This window comes from Mesoplodon bidens (genome assembly GCF_964165515.1).
Source record: "Mesoplodon bidens genome assembly, chromosome: 2".
Lineage (NCBI taxonomy): Eukaryota > Metazoa > Chordata > Mammalia > Artiodactyla > Ziphiidae > Mesoplodon > Mesoplodon bidens.
The window spans coordinates 152,454,143-152,472,041 of record NC_138177.1 but is presented as its reverse complement, the minus strand read 5'-3'; the positions used below and the strand labels follow the sequence as shown (position 1 = coordinate 152,472,041).

The 17,899-nt window shown below is 52.4% G+C and overlaps 2 protein-coding genes across 2 annotated transcripts; one reads left to right on the top strand and one right to left on the bottom strand.

Annotated features, from left to right (window-relative positions):
* Nucleotides 1-8,048: 8,048 nt before the first annotated feature.
* GUCA2B (guanylate cyclase activator 2B) lies at nt 8,049-11,236 on the top strand (the record flags this gene model as incomplete). The annotated part of the gene is made up of 3 exons (XM_081214888.1): nt 8,049-8,141; nt 9,281-9,467; nt 11,175-11,236. 3 exons carry the CDS (start codon nt 8,049-8,051, stop codon nt 11,234-11,236), a joined length of 342 nt encoding a protein of 113 aa, XP_081071014.1.
* Nucleotides 11,237-13,149: 1,913 nt separating this feature from the next.
* On the bottom strand, nt 13,150-14,897 carry GUCA2A (guanylate cyclase activator 2A; the record flags this gene model as incomplete). Its single annotated transcript, XM_081225112.1, has 3 exons — nt 13,150-13,214; nt 13,582-13,771; nt 14,823-14,897. The coding sequence occupies 3 exons, from the start codon at nt 14,895-14,897 to the stop codon at nt 13,150-13,152; spliced, it is 330 nt and encodes a 109-aa protein (XP_081081238.1).
* Between the last annotated feature and the right edge of the window lie 3,002 nt (nt 14,898-17,899).

The following is a 17,899-nucleotide window of genomic DNA, read 5'->3' as shown; positions in this document are numbered from 1 at the left end:
AGCTCAATAAATGTTGGTCGAATGAAGGACTGCATCTAACCATTATGTATGTGCATCTATAGCAGTATGTTGTTGCTTCTGTCACATTGCCAGGGGTAGGGATACATGAACCAACATCCAGGTCATTTCTTTGGCAAATTCCAGGGCTCCCAGAACTTCTGAGCATTCATGGGGGATGTGAAGAGGACTCACCCTGTCCCTCGACTGTTGCCTTTAACTCCTAGGAGGGACAGAGGGTAGAGGGGACGAGGGGACAGCTACTGAGGGTCTATGAAGTGCCCAGCACGGCAAGGACTGCCTTATATCCACTTACGGCTCATACAGGCCAGGTGTATAGTGCTTATGACACCAGCTCGGGAGTTCTGTCACTTACAAGCTATGTGTCCTCAGGAGAGTTAGAAAACCTTCCTTGCCCTGGTGTTCTCTGGAAAAGGAACGCTTTCTACCACCGAGGGGGACATGAGGAAGCCATGTGCTTGTGCTTGTAAAACCCTTAGACCAGGGCTGGCTCATCATCAGTCCCCAGTGAACACTCGCTGGCATTGCTGTGCCCTCGTCACCCCCCTTCCGCCGCCACAGTGTGCTGTTTCCATGTCACCATCGAGAGAACTGACACTCAGTGAAGGGAATGATTAGCTCGAGAGCCCACAGCAGTGTGACCTCTGCTCTGCCTGACTCCAAAACCACAGCATCCGGGCGGCTGCTGGAGGGTGCTGGGGGAGTTGAAGAAGCGAGAATATTTGGATCCGGCTGCCCTGGGCTGGACGCCTTCCCAGGTCCTCCGTTAATCCCCCGGCTTCCAGGCAGCTGCGCTAAGGCTGTTCCCCCAGGCCCGGCCTCCACCCTCCCAGCCCTGAGCCCCCGCGCCCGGGCCCAGTCCTGCTTCAAAGGGACCCTGACGGCCACCCGGCCCCTGTCCACAACCAGGAGACAGAGGCCTCCCTTCCAGCACCTGGCACACACTCGCACTCCCACACTTACACACTCATGCAGACATAAACACACACACGCTCACACACACATGCCTACACACGCTTACACATACTATTACACATACTATTCACACACCACCCACACTCACATGTGCAGATGCCCACACAGACGCAGACAGCCAACCCGTGTTCACATGCTCTCACACACACATGCACACATACACACATGCACTCACCTACCACACATGTGCACACACACACTCACCTATAGACACAAAGTGCACACATATATACATGTACTCACAGGAGGCAGGCATGCACACACGTGCTCACACACCTTTGACCACAGGGGGAGGAAGGCAGAAACACACCGACAAAAGCCAAGGTCAGAGGCACGCCATCTCTTCCCAAGAGAGCAGCACAGTTCAGGCAACACCAGACCCTGGAGGCCCAGGTGTCCCACCCTTGCTGTGGCTCCCCGCTGCCTCGGGCTGCCGCTTAGCCGCTCCCAAGCCCCAGTTTCAGTGCCATGTCCCACCTGTGGCCTGCACTTTCTCCTCCCTCCCCTCCCCACTGCAGTCTTCTTGTTTACTTCAGCATCCACTCTCTGGAGACCACAGGACTCAGACACCAGCCAGCAAGCAGGGGCTTTTCCCTAACAACCTCATGCGCTTCCCCTTATGGAGACTGTAGCAGTCACATTGGCAGGACCCTCCACCCCTGGGAGGAGACATGGGGACAGAGGCTTTCCACTGCCCCTCAAAGCAGAGAGTATGTGTCTCCTCATCCATTAACTCTCAAGGGGTGGCTCAGAGAAGGATGCCTTAAGGACAAGGGCAGCTTGGCTTTCTCTGCCTGCAGTGCTCCCTGCCTGACACCAGGGGACAGCCCTGATCCATTTATTTGTGTTTAAACACTTTACCCAAACCCCAATCCATAAAGACAATTGGAGCTGGGGAGAACACAAACAAACCTGAAAGGGCTGTGTGTGTGTGTGTGTGTGTGTGTGTGTCAAGATCAGTACAATATGGGTAGACTGGGGAAATGAGTCATAAGGGAAGTCATAGGTTGAATGAGATTCAGTGTAGTTACTTATATTGGGGTACAAATTTGGTTCTGAGTCTCCCATTGGCCATAGCAAAAATAGAACCATTCACTAGGTCACCCACTTCTTCAGGGAATGGCCAAAATTTCATTAGGGAAGCTGCTGGAAAACCACCATGCTTTGGTTTATACAAGTCCCCATACAGGGTCTTCTGGATTGACTCTGCTTATGTGTTCAACCCAATACACCGATTTTTCTTTAAATTTGTCATCTCTCCATTTTACCCTCTAATTCAAAGTGAAAGTCAAGCTCTCTAGCTCTAGAGCCAGACCTCCATTCTCACTGTGTCTATTTCCTGTCCTCCTCTTCTCTTTTGATCTCACTCCAATCAGTTTTACATGTACTACTTTCCTGAAATTGATCCTCTCAGGGTCACCAGCCACTTCCATGTAGCTAAATCCAGGGGCAGTTCTGTCTTCACTTTACCAGAGCTAACCCAGCATTTGACCCCAGGGAGCATGCTGTTGTTCCTGAAACACTTTTTTCGTTTGGCTTTGAAGACACAACCCTCTTCTGGGGCCCCATCTACTGCTCCTTCGCCATCGGCTTTGCTGGTTCCTCCTGCTCTACTTTACCTCCGAATACTGCAGGGCCCTGTTACAGCTCGGCCCTGGGACTGGCCTCTTCTCCAACCAGTCACTCTCTCAATCCAGTTTTAAGACTCTAAGTATCAGATCCTCCTTGATGACCACACGTGTATATCTGTGGCCTATACTATATCTCTACTCAGAGGTCAAGCAGACATCTCAAACTCAACATGACCAAACTGAACTCTCCAGACCCTCACCTGACTTGCTCATCCCTGCTTCCCATCTCGGTAAGTGGCAGCCCCATCTGACGTGGAACAACGTTGAGTTGTCCTTGACTCCTCCCCATTTACCCTCCACATCCAAGGGAACAGAGAATCTTGTGGACTCTGACTTCAACGAATGTCTAGAATCCAACTTCTTCTCAACATCCGTATTCTGACACACCCCCCACCCACTATTTCCAAGCCACCAGCACTGCTCTGTGGGCAGTGGTTTTGTCTGTCTTGTTGGTTGCTGTATCCCTTGTGCCTAGAATGGTGCTTGGAACATAATAGGCCGTCAATAAATATGTGTGAATTAAATTATTATATACCCTAGAGTTTGCTATGCACATATGACACAAAAAAAGATTTTGTTTCTTGATAAACACGTGATTTCACAACTAGGAACACTAGTTCACAAATGTCTTCACATTTTTTGAACAGTCACCAGGCCCCTTACCTATGGCAGGAAGATGCTAAACAAGATGAATGAGGCTCAGAGAAGTAGGACATTTTCCAAGACCAAGCATCTCGTGGTTGGTGGAGTTAACATTTGACTCATATTCATTCATTCAACTCATCAGGTATTTATTAAGCACCAATTATGTGCCATATATTGTTTGGGAAGAACCATATAGACCAATTCCTTGCATTCTAGTAGTGAGAGAAATGCAAAAAGTGAAATGTGTGTATATGACAGGTGCTCCAAGAAAGCAGGTTAAGGGAACCAGGAGTGATGAGGAAGCCTTCTGAGGTAGGATGGTCAGGCAAGATCTCTTTGGGGAAGTGGCATTTGAGCAGAGACCTGGAAGAAGTGATGGGGTGAGTTATATAAGTGCGTGGGTAAAGAGCAGAGTCCCGAGGTAAGCAACTTTCGGCAAGTTTGGGTGACAGCAAGGAAGTTGGTGTAGCTGGAACCCAGAGGGTTTTAGAGATGAGCTCAGAGATGTGAAGGGGAGCCAGAGGGACCTGGAAGGCCAGTAGAAGCCTTTGAATTTTACCCTGAGTAAAGTGGGAAGCCATTAGTGGGTTTGAGCAGAGGAGAGACATGGTCTGACTTAAATTTTTTTTTTTTTTTTTTTTTTTTTTGCGGTACGCGGGCCTCTCACTGCTGTGGCCTCCCCCGCTGCAGAGCACAGGCTTCGGACGCGCAGGCCCAGCGGCCGTGGCTCACGGGCCCAGCCACTCCACGGCATGTGGGATCCTCCCAGACCGGGGCACGAACCCGTATCCCCTGCATCGGCAGGCGGACTCTCAACCACTGCGCCACTAGGGAGGCCCTGACTTAAATTTTAACAGGCTCACTCTGGCTGCCGCCTGGAGGCCTGAAGACAGGCAAGAGTGGATAAAGAGAGATCTGCTTGGAGACCTCTCTTGGCCAGGCTGTGGTGCCCAGCTGTTTGGTCAACCAGCAGTGTAGATGTTGTTGTGAAGATACTTTTTCAGACGTGATTAATGTTTACAATCAGTAGAGTTTAAGTGAATAAGGTATGTGGGCTTCATTCAATCAGCTGAAGGCCTTAGAAAGACTGAGGTTTCCTGAGGAAGAAGAAGGAATTTTGCCTCAAGGTTGCAACATGGAAACCCTGCCTGAGTTTCCCACCTGCTGGCTTGTCCTGCAAAAGTCAGACTCAAGACTGCATCTGAATTTCCAGCCTGCAAACCTGCCTTCCAGATTTCAAGCTTGCCACCTCCAACAATTGAATGAGCCAATCTTTTAAAATAAATCTAGACAACTTATCTACAAAACAGAAATAGAGTTACAGATGTAGAAAACAAACTTATGGTTACCAGGGGTGTAAGGGGGCAGGAGGGATAAATTGGAAGATTGGGATTAACATAGACACACTACTGTGTATAAAATCGATAACTAATAAGGACCTACTGTACAGCCCAGGGAACTCCTCTCAACACTCGGTAGTGACCTATATGGGAAAAAAATCTAAAAAAGAGTGCATATATGTATATGTATAACTGATTCACTTCGCTGTACAACTGAAACTAACACAGAATTGTAAATCAACTTTACTCCAATAAAAATTTTTAAAATAATGAATCAATTAAATTTAATAAAATAATAAATCTAGACAGAGATAGAAGATAGATAGACAGATAGAATATATATAAATATATAACAGGATTGGTTCTGTTTCTCTGGAGAATCCTGACTAATACAAGGGTGTTGCCAGAATCCACGACACCAATGATGCGTGGTGATGGCTTGGACCTTGGCGGTGGCAATGGAGATGATGAGACATGGTTGGAGTCCAGACATATTTTGAAGGTAGAGCCAACTGGATTTGCTAATGAATTGAATTTGGAAATCAAAACAAAGGGAGGCATCAAGGATGACCCCCCAGAGTTTTGGCCTGAGCAACTGAGTGAATGGTTGTACCCTCACCTGTTCTGGGAGATGCTGAAGAGGTTGATAAATGAATTTGGAGCTGAGGGGAGAGATCAGGCTAGGGAGTGAACAGGGTACCGATGGCACTAAAGTCCTTGAGACTGGATAAGATCTCCAAGGGGGTGACTATAGACAGAGGAAAGTGGTCCAAGGACTGAGCCCTGGAACCCCTGGGGCATTCTAAGCTCTAGAGGTCAAGAAGAGAAGAAAAAAGCAACAAAGGAAACCGAGAAGATGGGCCAATGAAATTGGCAGAAAATCTGAAGAGCGTGTGTCCCAGAAGCCAAGTGGAGAAGGTGTTTTATTCCAAGAAAGATGGAGTGGTCAGGTGTGACAAATGCTGCTGGGAAATGATCAGTTTAGGGGCAGGGAGGTACCGTGGCAGTGGGCACTGGGCAGGGAGTCCAGTGCGGAGAGAGGAGCGGCCCAAATACACACAGAGGCAAACTGCCACCCACTCTCCTCCGTGTTCGAGGTTTCCACACAGAGACCAGAGTCGAGGCTGGCATGACAGTCACTTCCCATGTCCCTCAAGAAGGCAGCGCCCTGAGAAACGTCAACACACACTGGCTGAACGGGGGCAGCGGCGAGGGCTTGTGTCTGTGCCTCTGTGGCGTGATGGATGGTGGGTCATTGGGGAAGAGATTAGAAAGAGCAGCACTGAGATATGAATCTGAGTCAGATTAGGCAGACAGGGAAGTCACATCTTGTTCCCAGGGAGAGAGTGACACACGATGGGCCCTGGCTGGCAGAGCTGAAAGACAGAGAAGGGAAGACCATGGCTACCGGGGCCTCCAAACCTACAGGCTTGTTCCTTGCCTCTTGGTGTCTGCCAGTGGGGCTGAGCTTGCCTGGTGGAGAGAACAAGGACTGGGGATTCGAAGATCAGAAGTGTCCCATGTGCAGGTTCAGAGATGGGGCCTGTCAGGGAGGGCTGCATGGGGAAGGAGAGGCAGGGAAACCACCACTCACGGCATGGCCCCCACAGGCCAGGCACGTGCTGGGGAAAGGCTCTTTTGGGATGGGACTGTCCAGTTTTTGCTCACAATAGCCACTGTGAAGTTGTCCATTATTTCCTCCACTTACCGATGAAGAAATGGAGGCTTGGAGGAGCCACACAAGGTCACACAGGTGAGAAGTGCTGGAGTCTGGCTTTGAACCCAGATCTCCTTACATCCAAGGCCTGTGTTCCTTCTACCATAAGCTGAGCAGAGGCAAGAATTCCAGAGAGAAAACCTGCTGCTCACACAGGGTGTGAACTTGTTGGGCCTGTAAAATGAATTTCATCTGTAAAAGGAAGACAGTCATTACACTGTCCCATCAGATGGAACGGGATTAGGCCCAAAGTATAGCATGGCACCTGCATATTAGAGAAAAGAGAGTTACTCTTACTGACAGTTATTTCAGTTTACAGATATGAAATAATGTAAGAAAGTCTATTAAATTCTTCATACTCATAAGAGTAAAGGTCGAAGTCCGTATACAAAGCAAGACAAAGGAAATACCAAAGTTCACTCAAGCTTTTTTCATTTCACCCCCAGGGAAAGAAAGAAGGAGATGAGCATTTCAGGCAGGTGGAAAGCAGCAGCAAAACCACAAGATGGGATTAGGCTCGAGCAAGGAGGATCAGCCTTAAGGAATACAGTGGCATCAGATTTTAGCCACAGGTTGGAGAGTGGTCCTGAAATAGCCAGATGGGCTATCTGGGCTTCAATTCAATGTTATGCACGGGGCACCTACTGCATGCCAGGCTCCGTGCCTGGCAGAGCAGAGCCCTGTGATGGACGCTGTTGACAGCTGCCTGGGCTGGAAGTGGTGATGACGCCCTTGCAGACTTTGCCCACTTCTCCCTGACCCAAACTTCAATCAGGGAGGTCATAGGTCATGCGCTGCCCCGAATGACAACTGTGAAATTAAGGGACCTGTGACAGCATGAGTTACCCCCAGACGAGGACGAGCTCAGGCGGGCCCAGCCCCATCACTCTCACAGCAACCTCTTGTGGTGGATTCTCTCATTATGCCCATTTGATGGAAGAGAAAACTAAGGCTCAGTCACAGTCGATGTGACTTGCCAAGATCACACAGCTGCAGCAGGATCAGGATTTGAGCCCAGGTCAATCTGTCTTCAAGGCAGGTGCTCTTTCCTCCATACTGGGGTAGGCTATTGGCTTCTGAAAGGCACCGACAGGTGAGATGGACAATACCTGGCCTGAGTGTACCCTTCACCATGGGAAATGGCAGGCAGAGACAGGTTGAGGGCCTGGGCAGGGACTGATCAGAAAGATGGTCCTTAAATAGAACTGGGGAGAGGGGAGTGGGAGAGACATGGGTCTGAGGGCATGGAGAACTCTGAGGTCAGCCATGTATCTGCCCACCTTACCCTGGACCAACCTGTCTGTCTGCCCCTTTTGACCTGAGAAAGAACCCTCGTCTGAGCTGGGTCAGATGCCTGAGGACCTGCTCTGCTATCGACTAGCTCTGTCACCTGGGACAAGGCCCTTTACCTCTGGAGCCTCACTTTCCCTGTCTGTGAAATGGCCTCCCTCTCACCCCTCTTGCTCGCTGTCTTGTTCACAGGGCAGGCGCTTAACACTGCATCATGCTCCGGTGTGCTCTGGGCCTCCTTACCTCTATCATCCCCAACCCCTTTCCCGGGAATGGGCTCTGGGCTTGTCAGGATGCCAGCCAGCTGTCAACCCCACCCTGGCTGGCCAGTTAATGAGTGACCAGGGAGTTGGAACCCGGCCTATAAAGACCTGCCAGCTGGGGAAGCAGGTGGGAGCCTGGTGGATGGTGGCGAGACACAGAGGGAACGAGATGGCTCACAGGGCAGTGTCAGGGCTGCTGCTGTGTGGGGTTGCTGCGGTTTTCCTGGTACTGCTGCAGGGCGCACAGTCAGTCTACATCCAGGTTTGTCCTGAAGGTCCCCATGGTGAGAGGCTGGGATGGAGAGGGAATGCTGGACAATTCACTGAGGATAGCTGAGGACCCAGGGCTCAGCCCAACACCCAATCACAGCCCAGGGACACAGCTGGTTGGGGGGGAGCAGCTGGGATGCCAATGGTGGCTATGATGGTGATGATAATAACAATAAATTATGGTCGTTCAGCATTGCTCTCCTCAAATGCCCCTCTCAGTCAGGGTTCAGATGTAGAGCAAGACGTGATCCCTGCCCTTGAAGAGCCCAGAGGGCAGGGAGACTTCTTTTATGCTCCCACAACTCTCTGCATTCACCCATGTATGGGGAGGAGGGCGGAGGGTCACCAGAAAAAGTTGCCCTGGCTGGTAACTCGAGCTGACATTGCAGGATGAGCAGGAGGTAGCCAGGCACAGAGGTCACTGACTGCTCCAGACAGAGGGCACAGCATATGCAAAGGCCCAGAGAGAAGACAGCAGGGAATCTGGGTCTCCTTCCAGGGCAGCTGTGAGACTAGGAGTCTTCTGGAAACAGGGCCTGCCTGTGGGGGTGGCAGGTGGCCGCTGGGCTCCTGGGTGGCACATTCCTGACTCTGGGCGGGGCCTCCTTGGGAAGGAATAAGGGAATCCTGGGGAGCAGTGTCAGCTTCCCTCTGCAGCCTTGGCTTTGGAGCCCAGCTGGCTAGACTAGGCATTGCCATCATTTTGCCATGTCAGTTCAAGGGCAATCAGGCAGTTATCAAGGGTGCCCTGGGTACCAGGCACCAGAGAGCAGTGGAGTTTGATTATCTCCATTTGTCAGGTGAGGCTCAGAGTGGGGAAGAGATGGTCAGCCAGTCAGGAAGAGCTGGGATTTGAACCGAAGTCCCTGGGCCTTCAAAGCCCACGCCTTGAACCAACGTGCTCCATGGCCCTACTCGACCTCATCTCCCAGTTAGCCTGTGACACAGGGGTGTGAAGTGCCAGGCATCACCTTCCACGCAGGCAGTCTTCCAAGTGTGACCTTGACTTTCCCACTCCGTGAGAACACGGAAGCTCTGCGGGGCCTGGGGAACCCTGGTTTCCTGGCAGTGCCCCACCCCCTTCCTGCTCAGGTTTTGATGCCCTCCCATCTCCTCTCCCTCCTCCCCCAGTACCAAGGCTTCCAGGTCCAGCTGGAATCGGTGAAGAAGCTGAATGACCTGGAGGGAAAATGGATGCCCAGCCCTGACCTGAGAACCCATAGCCCCCAGCCCTCCATGTGCCACCACCCGGCCCTGCCACTGGACCTCCAGCCCATCTGTGCCTCTGAGGAAGCGGACAGCATTTTCCAGGCCTTGAGTGAGTCCCCCGACCCCTGGCAAGCCTCCTACCCCTCATTCTCTCTCCTCCCCACACCCCAGCTCCTTTACCTCATGTGGTTTCTGTTAAACACCCAGTGGCTGAGAACAGGGAGAGTCAAGAAACTCAAGCCCCTGGCCTCCCCAGTTGGGGCACTGAAATCAGGCATGCCAGGAACTCCTTCATTCCCCAGCAACCTGGATCAGCCTACCTCCAAGACGACACAGGTTGGGGGGAAGGGGACACAGGAAACGGACCCATAAAAATGACTGCAATGCAGTGGGATGATGGGGGAGGCACAGTGGGGACACGGGAGAGAGATGGCTCACGTCCACAGTGGCATAAGTGTTACTGAGTCCAACCGCACGACAGGCCAATAAATCAGAGACGAGGTGTTGAGGCATGGAATACAACTTTATTTGGAAAGCCAGCAGACCGAGATGACGGCAGACTAAGGTCTCCAAAAACCATCTTATCAGGGTTTGGATGCCAGTTTCTTTTATAGAACAGAGAGGGGGAGGAGATGAGGAAGTAAAGTAAAAAGGCCATAAGTTTTGCAAATGTCCCTTGGAATGGCCAGCCTCTGGGAGGGGATGTGTTCATTTCTTCTCTCTTGCAGCCATCCCCAGGGTGGACAGGGTCAGGATGCTTCCCTGAACAATAGCACTTTGGTTTAACATTCAGGCAAAGGGGCGGGGTTCCCCAAGGCAGGCCATTATGTATAGACAGTACCCTTTTAGTGAACAAAAGCAGCGGAAAGAAAAGGATAAAGTAAAGAAACAACAGATCCAACATGTAGTCAGATTTGGCTCTTCCCTGTTACATAACGGGATCTGAAAAGTTTCCAAGACGGGGTGACATCTAAGCTGAAATGTGAGGGATGAAACAGCTGGCCAGGAGAATGCGGCAACTGGCTAGTATTTTTTTTTCTTTTGATTTTATTGGAGTATCATTGATTTACAATATTGTGTTAGTTTCAGGTGTACAGCCAAGTGATTCAGTTATACATACACATCTATTCATTCTTTTTTAGATTCTTTTCTCATATAGGTTACCACAGAATATTGAGTAGAGTTCCCTGTGCTATACAGTAGGTTCTTGTTGGTTATCTATCTTATATATAGTAGTGTGTGTATGTTCATCCCAAGCTCCTGATTTATCCCTCCCCCTCCACTCTTCCCATTTGGTAACCACAAGTTTGTTTTTGACATCTGTTAAGTCTTTCTGTTTTGTGAATAAGTTTATTTGTAACTTTTAAAAATTAGATTCCACATGAGTGATAGCATAGGATATTTGTCTTTCTCTGACTTACTTCACTTAGTATGATCATCTCTAGTAGCTAGTATTTATTGAGCACCTACTAAGTGCCAGGCCCTGGGTCAATCCCTTTGCCTGCAAGCTCTCCTCACAACCCCTCTGTCAGGCTGATAGTCGAGCAGGCAGGAAAACTCAGGCACAGAGTTTAAGTGACTTGCCCAGGCACTGCTAGGAGGACAGAACCTGGGACTTGAGCCTAAGCTGCTCACACTTCTTCTAAACTTTCTTGCCCTTAATCTATGAGAAGGATGCCAGGTCCCTGCCTCAAATCCTGGCCCCTGCCTCAAATCCTCTCAGAAGCAGGCTTTCTCTGGCTGCCTGGTCAGTGGCTCCTTGGACCACAGATGTTTCAGGTTCAGGTTCAGCTGACCAGTTTTCTCCTCTACCCAGGGACCATTGCTGCTGACGACTGCGAGCTGTGTGTGAATGTTGCCTGTACTGGCTGCCGCTAAGATGGCCTGGGTGCCCTGAGCCCACCCTGGACGCCATGCACCACCCCCAGCCCACTGCCTTCACAGCACCCACCCCCATCCAGGCTCTGGGGGTCCCCGCCACCACAGTCATCCCCGCTCCCCACCCTGCCCTGCAGGGTCCAAGCCGCTGGATCTGGCACAAAGCAGTTGGACCCACGGTTGGAGGAGAGTTTGGCCCCTGAGGCAGCCCTGCTGCTGAATAAAGAATTCCCCACCTACACACAGAGTCAGGCGTGCATTTGTTCATCCCCAGGAGCCATAGGCAGAGCTGCCTAGGAAGCTGGGTGGGTTGGACTCCTGAGTCAGGCATTTTCCTGGTTTCCTCGCCTGAGGAGTTGCTCTATTTCATATCGAAGGAGTGAGGCTCTGGGTGGAGATGAGTCACCCATGATCACAGGGCTGGGAAGCCACAGAGCACCCAGATCCATCTGACCGCCCAAGCTGAGCTCAAGTCCTGGCCCAGCTGCAGAGCCAGAGCTTCTGTGCTCCTGATGGCGCTGGGGGGAGGACAGGGGGGCTCCCTCCTGCAGGTGGGACTGTGGTGGGGGGGGTGGAGGGAGGAACCACGTGGTGCCCCTTCGGGGCTGATTTTGCCCCTGGGCCTGCCTGAGTTCACCTTGACCCTCCTTCTTGGGCTCCCCGGGACTGCCTGGCCAGTTCCATATGGAAGGCCTTCCTTCACTCTCTCCATCCTGGTGGCCCTAAGGAATATAATAATACCAGCATCTACTGACCATTTGCTATACCCTAGGTACTGTTCTAAACTCTTTGTAGGTATTAACTCACCGAGTCCTCACAAAAGTTCAGTGAAGCAGGTACTATTCGTATTACCTTTACGAATGAGGAGACCCAGGTACAGAGAGAACTAATTAGTCCAGGGTCACAGGCTCAGCAAAATGGCAAAGCAGGCTTCTTCCCAGGAAGTCTGGGCCAGAATCTATACTCTGAACCATCATGTTACCATCTCCCGGTGACTCCAGGCCCCAGCTGCAGACCAGGGCTCGAACCCATGTCCCCTGCATTAGCAGGCAGATTCTCAACCACTGTGCCACCAGGGAAGCCCCTGTATCACCTCATTTAATCTTCACTCACCCCTATGAAGTGGGGGAGAGAACAAGCTAAGTAACCTGCCCAAAGTCACACAGCCGGTAACAAACAGTGCCTGGACTGACACCCAGAGAGTTTGGCTCCAGAGCAGGAGCATTAAATAATTCTACCCCACCACCCATCTCATCAAGCACCCCTGCAACCCTGGGAGGAGGGATCTCCCAAGAGATCAGGGGTGAGCAGGGGTGAGGGGAGCAGAGGACAGAGTGAGAACTATGGCTTGGGGTGTGGGCCCTGGGGGGAGGGCAGGAGGCAGTGCTGAAGTGGTCAGGACAGGGCCAGATTCTGAGGCCCCTTGAACACTCTCCAGCCAGGGGCTGATCTCATAGCCCCTCAGTGCTTGTGTTGGTCATCCAAACCAGCACAGGAGCTCACATGTGGCTTAGGGATCATGAAAGAAAAGCAGAAGTTCCACCTCCTCCATTGGTGGTCGTTGATTCAAGTCTCCTCGGTGTCTGTGAGTGGGGGGCAGTACCGATGCTGGCTTAGCAGGAAGAGCAGGGTTCTTGCACTTAGCACATTAAACCCTGAGCTGGCGAGGGCAGGGTAGGCATCCATAAAGTGGGATGAAAGAAGGAATGAAAGCAACACCAGGAGGACTCTGGAATCTGGTTTATGAGCCGCGGGTGGGGGTGGATCTTGGAAAGCACCGCAGCTCGGATGCGGGAAAGGGCTGGGCCTCCCCAGGCTGCCCTCTCGTCACTCCTCCATTCTGGGTAGGTGGAGCTACGGGGAGGGGGAGCGGCCTGCGGGGGAGGGACAGAAGGTAGCGAGCACCCGCTGTCCTAGCATCCAGCACAGGCAGCGTAGGCACAGATCTCACACGTGCTCGGATCCTCGGCGATGGCCTCTGGACAGGAGAAAAGGGGCCCCGTGAGAGCAGCTTCCTCTGCCCAAAGCTCCCGCCCTCCCTTGAGCCAGAGTTTGAACATCCTCCACCCAGGAGAAACCCAGGCCTGTCCTCTCGGACCAGCGGCACTTTCCACCCCAAACCAGGACACAAGTACTGCAAGCCAGCCAATCAGGGCGGAGAGCCTACCCAGAAAGGCGTTACAGCTGAGACCAGACAAACCAGGACGCACAGCAGAGGGCTTAACAGATCCACCAATCAGAGCAGAGCTCATCCTCGGAATCCCACCAATCAGAACACATCTCTCCTTCAAGTGCCACCAATCAGGGAATTCCTGGGCCCCTCCCTTCAGAGAGGGGTTACTCACCGAGCCTCTCCAGGATCTCCTGGGCATTGGGGTACTTGCAGAGAGGCTTGAGTTCTTCGGGAAACCTCGGGGAGCTACAGAGGATGGGAACGAGCGATCCACCAGTATTTCTAGGCCTCCTAGGCTCCTGGAGCTGCTGGAGGTCCTTGAGCTTTTTCACTGACTCCAGAGAAAAGGAGAACTCTCCATCCTGAGAGAGACATGTCCAGGGTGTGAGGCCAGGCTACAGCCTGCCCCCTGGCCGCTTCCCCGAGGACTGCCCCCTCTCCAGCCCCGGTGGCACTCAAACAGTGTTTGCAGCACACGGGAACCAGGTGCTCCACTGCGGGGCAATATGAGGTGGTCAGAGCTCAGATCCAGACACTGGGCTTGAATCCTGGTTTTGCTCTGCGACCATGGACAGGTCATTACACTCTGGGATCCTAGGGTCTGCCTGTTATATGAGGAATGGAGAAGACAGATGTGAAGCGGCAGGGACACAATAGGTGCCTATTAGTGGGAGCCACTGATTTTTAGGGAGAGGCACAGAGCTGGGACCAAGGCTCAGGCATCCTGAATCCACGTGGCTGTGCCCCAGGTGTCTTCACCCTTGCCTGAGAGCAGTGTGGGCTGATCCCCTGGCCCCCGGCTCCAGCCTGCTGCCTGGCTGATGTTTGAGAAGCAGTAAAAGGCCTCCCGGGGCCTGGCTGTGATAGAATGGGGCCCCCGATGAGTACCAGGCTGGCCTACGGCTGGGATCCACACTGATGGGCACACCCTTCCGTCAGGACCTCCAGGCTGTCCAGGTGATTCCTGAGACCCAGGCCAGGGCTTTGGCTGAGGAGGAAGGTCTGGAACTGAATCAAGCTCCTTCACTTCCCAACCATGTGCCCATGCCCAGTTACAGAATCTCTCTGAGGCTCTATTTGACTCCTCTGAAAAATGAGACTAATAATCCCTCTTGCCACGGTGATCCTGGCGTCGCAGTGACATACTGGAGGAACCTGGTCATGGCAGGCACTCTGTAAATTGGCTAATCACCTGCCTTTCCCAAATTGTTTCTCTTTTCTTTACCTGATGTTCTTTCTCCAAGTTTGAAGAGGAAGGTGTAAGAGGAAGGACTGAGAAGGGAGTCCCTGGGGAAGAGTCAAGCCTTAGACATACCCCCCACTCCGTCCCCAGAGGGGTGCTCTATCAGGGGACAGGCCCTGGGCCCTGGACATAGAGAGCCAGCTGGGCCACAGTAGGGACAGAGAATTTACCTTCACGGTGACTCCCCCTGCTAGGGCGGCCCAGGCCCCAAGGAGGCACAGTGCAGAGAGAAGGAAGGTGTTCATAAGGAGGCACAGTGCAGAGAGAAGGAAGGTGTTCATAAGGAGGCACAGTGCAGAGAGAAGGAAGGTGTTCATGGCAGCAGCGCCTAAGAGAGAAGAGTGCTTGGTTCTGGATGCCAGGGGAAAACCGTGGGACTTTTAAAGAGGGCAGGGTTCCTGAGTAACCCAGGAGTCTTTGCCAGTGTTTCATCTGCTTGCTTGTCAACTTAACCCTAATCAGATAAGGCTCAAGACAGCCCTGGCCCGTAAGAAATCAGTCGGGGGAGGCAGTCAGAGCCCCAGCCCCTCCCTGGGCTCCCACTTTAACCCACGGCTGGCTGGGTCCTGCATTCAGGACCAACCACTCACACCCACTGATGGCTCTGGGCCAGGCCATGCACCAGGGTGGGGCTGCAGACCCAGCCCAGCCCTTAAAGAGGGAGGACCAGTGGCAATGCAGGGTGATTCGGGGGAGTGGGTGGGCATGAGGAATGGAGGGGCCATTCAACCAGCCAAGGGGCGGGGCAGTTCAAGAAGCTTTCCCAAAGGAGGTTTCGAGAATGGGTAGAAATTTTCTTAGAGAAGGGGCTGAGGGTAGAAGGCCATTTCTTGCAGAGGATACTACATGTGAAACAGCAGGGAGGTGAAACAGGCCTGGAATAACCAAGGAAATGTGAGTAATTCAGCCTGGGGGGAGGAGGAGGTTGCCAGGGGGCTTCAAGTGCTAAGAAATGAGATTACCAAGGCAGGCGTTGTGACTTGGAGGAAGGACTCAGCTCTGCCATCCACAGGCCTGGTTCGAGTCCCATCTACTGCCCCATTCCTATGTGTGTGAATCTGGACAAATTGTTTCCCTCTCTGAACATCGGGACCCCTTGTATCCTCTCTGGGGACCAGTATAATAATACGTACCTCGTGGGGTTATTTTGAGAATTAAATGAGGTTATAAAAATGCTTACCTCGGGCTTCCCTGGTGGCGCAGTGGTTGGGAGTCTGCCTGCCAATGCAGGGGACACGGGTTCGAGCCTTGGTCTGGGAAGATCCCACGTGCCGCGGAGCAGCTGGCCCCGTGGGCCACAATTACTGAGCCTGCGCGTCTGGAGCCTGTGCTCCGTAACAAGAGAGGCCGCGATAGTGAGAGGCCCGCGCACCGCGATGAGGAGCGGCCCCCGCTTGCCGCAACTACAGAGAGCCCTGGCACAGAAACGAGGAGCCAACACAGCCATAAATAAGTAAATAAATAAATAAAAAATGCTTACCTCAATGCCTGGCATACAGAAAGCACTCAGTAAAAGATCCTTCAGTTATTCTTACTTTGATCGACAGCCACAACAGCGTCTGGCCCCCATTGGCCCCTCTGGAGACCGCCTGCCCATCTGAGCCACAGCCTGTTCTCATCCGGTGCTGGGCCTGCTGTCCTGCCTGTCCTGCAGCCTCAGGTCATCCTTGGATGTGCTCTCCCCACTCCCTCCCGATTCCCTTGCCCCCTGCCCCTCTAACCATCCCCCCCACCCCCTGCCGGCACCATGTCCCTCCTCTTTCTGCTCTGCTTCCCCCAACTAACTCAGTCTAATCTCCCCCACCCTGGCCTTTCCTGCCAGGCTCAACTCTCCCAGCATCCCTGCCTTTGAATATGCTACTCCATCTGCCTGGAAGTCTTTTCCTTCCTTGTCACTAGGTGAACTCCTACTTAAACTTTAAGGCCCAGGTCAAATAACCCCCACTGCATCCTCAGCTAAATAACCTCTCTTTGTTCTCATAGAACCAGATACATCCCCCTACTGGGGATCTTGTTGAGTTGGATTACTTGGGTGTGTGTCTCTGCCCCTCTAGACTCTGACCCCCATGAGGACTGTACCCTGGCATAGTGTGTGTTCATTGTATTCTTTTGTGAGCAGAGCCTCCAGGACATGGAGGAAGGGAAGCCCTGGGAGCTGCTTTGTTCTAATCTACAAACCAATCTGACTGCAAGCCTGGATGGCTCCAAAGAAAGGGGTTGGGGTGGGAATCCCTGGGTGGGAAAAGTCAACACTGCAGGGGAAATTGGAGGGAAATTCACAGGGGTTCAGCACAAAGGAGGGGCAGGAAACATTTGGTCAACCTGCCCTCTCAGGCTAGTCCTCAGAACCAGACTAAGATTCCCTCCCTTTTCTAGTGTGTGTGTGTACGCTGAGGAGTGTGTGTAAATTGAAGTGTGTTAGTATATGCGAGGTGTGTGTGTGTGTACGCTGAAGTCTACATGTCCAGTCCAGCCACATGGTGGCCACTGCTAGCTGAGAGCTGGGTGGGAATGAGCCCCAGCAGAGGGTTAGGGATGGGTTAGGGCACCTTAGGGTTACAGATGGAGTTTGGGTTGAAGGTGAGGCTAGAGATACACATAAGGGTAGAATGTATTGTGATTGGGATGGTGGTGAGCACAGGTAGAGATCAGGAGTGAAGCTGAGGCTGCTGCTGGGGTTGGAATTGGGGTTGGGTGGACTTGAGCTGGGTTAGGGTGAAAGCTGGGTTAAGATCAGTCTTAGGTTACTAACTGGGACTGGAGTTACATTAGGGCAAGATGAAGTAGCAGATAGTGATAGGAGTTCAAGTTAGGACCCAGATTGGGGTTTGGGTCAGGGTCAGGATGGAGCTGAGCTCGGGCGTGGGGTAAGGGTCAGGGTTAGGTTTGGAATCAGGGGTGTAGCTAGGATTGGGTCGATGTGGGGATTGTAGCTGACATGGAGGTTGGTTTGGGGTTAGCTTAGGGTTCTGTGGTAGGGTTAAGGTGGGAGCTGAGTCTGCAGTTTAAGTTGGAGGTGTGGGTGGGGTCAGGTTTATGACTGGGGCTGGGTCTGGGGTTAAGTGCGGGGCTCGGGCTGGACTGGGGTTTGGTTTAGCATGAAGGATGGGCTTCGGCACGGCCGCTGTGGGCTGCAGGAGCCCTGTTTCTGGCTCCCTTTGGCTTTTCAGTCTTTACCCTCCTAAGTTACAGTGGGATCGGGTGTAAAGGGAGGGGCCTCTAGTTCCTGAAGCCTCTTTCTCCCATA